Raw genomic sequence first — 2,680 nt, 5'->3', positions numbered from 1 at the left:
GAAAGAGGTCTGTGGGGCCAATCATGGGGATCCCGAACACATAAGGCACCTCGTCCCCGTGGGCCGCATCCGACCACGCAGGCTTCATCAGGCTCTGGCAGTGGTGGTAGAAGGCGTAGAAGTATGTAGGGGAGCCATAGCGGGCATGCAGGTCGGCTGTCACCACCGACGGCTCTACCCACTGGTGGTCAGTGAAGAGGGCCACCAGAGTCTTCCGACGTGTCTCGGGGTTGTCCCTGTCAGCCCAGTCCGTGTACATGAACTTGATGGTCTCCCGCAAGGTGTCCTTGCCCTCGGGGTATCCGTACAGGTTGTCTACAAAGTTGGAGACTGAGTAGTCAAAGTCGCTGCCTGAGACGCCATCCTCAGGATCCACCACACCCTCCACAAACTTCAGCCCCTCGCCCTGGTTGACCCCCAGCATGATATCGTAGTTGAGGAACTCGCCCTGCTCCATCAGAATCTCCGGGTCATCCGGGATCACATCCCCGTCGATGACTGGCCCAAAGGCCACGTGGTAGCGAGCTGGCTGGATGTCTTGCTCCACCAGCTCCTTGGCGCTCTTCTGTCGCAAGCAGTCCACCATGTCCACTGTGTCCAGCACATTGCAGCCCACCTTGTCGGCCAGCATGCTGGTATACTTCACAGGCTGGTAGTTCACTGCCCAGCTGGAGAGCGCGGAGCCGCTCTGGATGATAGCTCTCTGGAAGAGACCTGCAAGACAGGAAAGGAGTGGAGGAAGCCCACGGCAGGGTGAGCGCTGTTCCAATGCTCCAGCGCGAGATGCAGCCTGGAGGAGGCATCCTTGGACCCCTGCGAGGACCCGGCCCTCTGGCCTGTGCCTGGCCTCAACTGAGGCTCCCACAGGGGGCTCAGCTCAGGGTCACCATGACTGTGGCAGGGTGACAGCTCCTGGCAAGCTGAACCCGAGGAGGAACCCAAGCCCCCCCAAGGGGCGCGCGCTGCCCCCAGCTCAGGAACATCCTCCAGTCCAGCGGGGCACTGGCTTTGCCCAGCAGCCTGGCAGCAGCAGGAGAGTTAATGCCTGCTCGGGGACACTTAACCCTGCATGTCCCACCCAACCGCTTTGTCAGGGGCCCCCTTGCCCCCCTCCCTGCCACTTCCTGCCCAGCTGGGGCTGCTTGGTGCCAATCCGCCCGGCAGTAGCACGCTGCCAGATGCACAAAGAGGGCCTTTCTGCCACTGGGAACACAGAGGGAGTGGACTTTCGCCCTGGAAAATGGGGCCACAAAGGCCCTGGCCCAGGCGGAGGAATGCGTGGCTGCGCTCCAGCCCCATGTCAATGGCGCTTGTGCTCAGAATACAAAGGGCGGCGAGGAAGTGGAGCCTCCGGGGTGGAGAAAAGCAGCCGGGTTTGGGGTGCACCCTGGGGTCCAGCCCTCTCCTGCACCCCTAGTGCTGCCTGCACCCCTAGTGCTGCCTCCTCCCTGGTGCTCATTTGCCACGAGGGACTGGCTCAGGCGGTCCCTGAATGGTGCTGGTGCAGCAGGACGGTGGTGACAGGCCTGCCCCCAGCCCCTTGAAATGCGGCATGCCTGTGTGAGACCTCTCTGTGCAGCCAAGGCCGTGCTGCTCTCCAGGGGAGCGTGCACCTTCCTTCAGCAGAAGCGTTTGGTGGCTCCTGGCTCCCAGCCACCATGTCCGTAGCTTTCGTCTGCACGTACGGTCCTTGCTCTGCCAAGTACCTGGCGTACAGTCCCATGCGCTGGGACAAAGAGAAGTCACAAGCTCTGTTTGTCACCTCCCAGTGCCCTAGAAAGCCGTACCCAGCCTACAGGCTGGACACTGGCCATGGATGTGCTTGCTCTGCACCATCATCCACGTGCCAAAGTGCCTGGATGGGGGTTCCCTGGCACCCAGGAAATGCTACCCCAACAACCACTATTGCTTCCCCCCAGCAGCATCATGTCCCAGCCAGTCTCACCAAGCTGGGCTCTGCCCTTGCCTGCCTCTGTTGGAGAAGCACAGGCAGCCGGTGTCATCATCCCAGGTCACGTCCCTGGTGGAGCCCCCTGTCTGTGTCCCTGCTTGGCCACATCCTGACTCAGGGGGGCCCAGGAGTCTGCGAGAGCCCAGACCTGCCACGTCCTCCTCCTCCATGCCAGCACCCAGCTGAAGCCTGACAAGCACCCTGGGGAGGCATTGCCACCCTGCAGCTCACCCTGGAGCCCTCCAGCCTGCTGGGATCTGGCAGGAAGGTGCAGCTTTGCCTTCCCTGCCTATTCCCCTCAGAGGTCAGAGTCCCAATGCACCCCACGTCCTGGAGAGATGGCTGCCACGGCACAGTGGGGCCAAGCAGCAGGACCAGGACACTACTGGAGGTGCTGCCGGCTGCTGCCAGCTCCCTGTTTCCCCTTCACTTTGCACAGTAGTGCAAAAAAGACTGGAAATGCCTCTGGGGTTGTCTGGGCCAAGCCCTGCTCAGAGCAGGGTGCTGGATGCCTTGTTCAGCTGAGGGCTGAGCATCCCCGGAGCTGGCAGCAAAGGGCAGCAGCCCCCGCAGAGCGGGGAGATGGGGTGAAGGAAGCACAAGAGGTTTGCCCTGCAGCGACTGCCCCTGCCCCTGCCCCAGCACGGCTGGCTGGGGAGGGACACAGCACTTTGGTCCTTGGTGAGGAACCCAGCCGCCTACGAGGGCCGAGGCTGGCAGGGGGGGCCC

At 62.5% G+C, this 2,680-nt stretch overlaps 1 protein-coding gene across 1 annotated transcript in view; it reads right to left on the bottom strand.

The window, feature by feature from the left end:
- Window positions 1–2,680, bottom strand: part of NLGN3 (neuroligin 3) — an 18,426-nt gene that overhangs the window by 1,332 nt on the left and 14,414 nt on the right. The window contains exon 5 of the mRNA XM_010187516.1: window positions 1–714. This exon is cut by the window's left edge and continues 97 nt beyond it. Within this exon, the coding sequence (XP_010185818.1) occupies window positions 1–714 (714 nt within the window). The remainder of the gene's footprint in view (window positions 715–2,680) is intronic.

This window comes from Mesitornis unicolor, unplaced genomic scaffold (genome assembly GCF_000695765.1).
Source record: "Mesitornis unicolor isolate BGI_N332 unplaced genomic scaffold, ASM69576v1 scaffold36826, whole genome shotgun sequence".
Taxonomy (NCBI): Eukaryota; Metazoa; Chordata; class Aves; order Mesitornithiformes; family Mesitornithidae; genus Mesitornis; species Mesitornis unicolor.
This window is presented reverse-complemented; position numbering and strand designations above follow the sequence as displayed.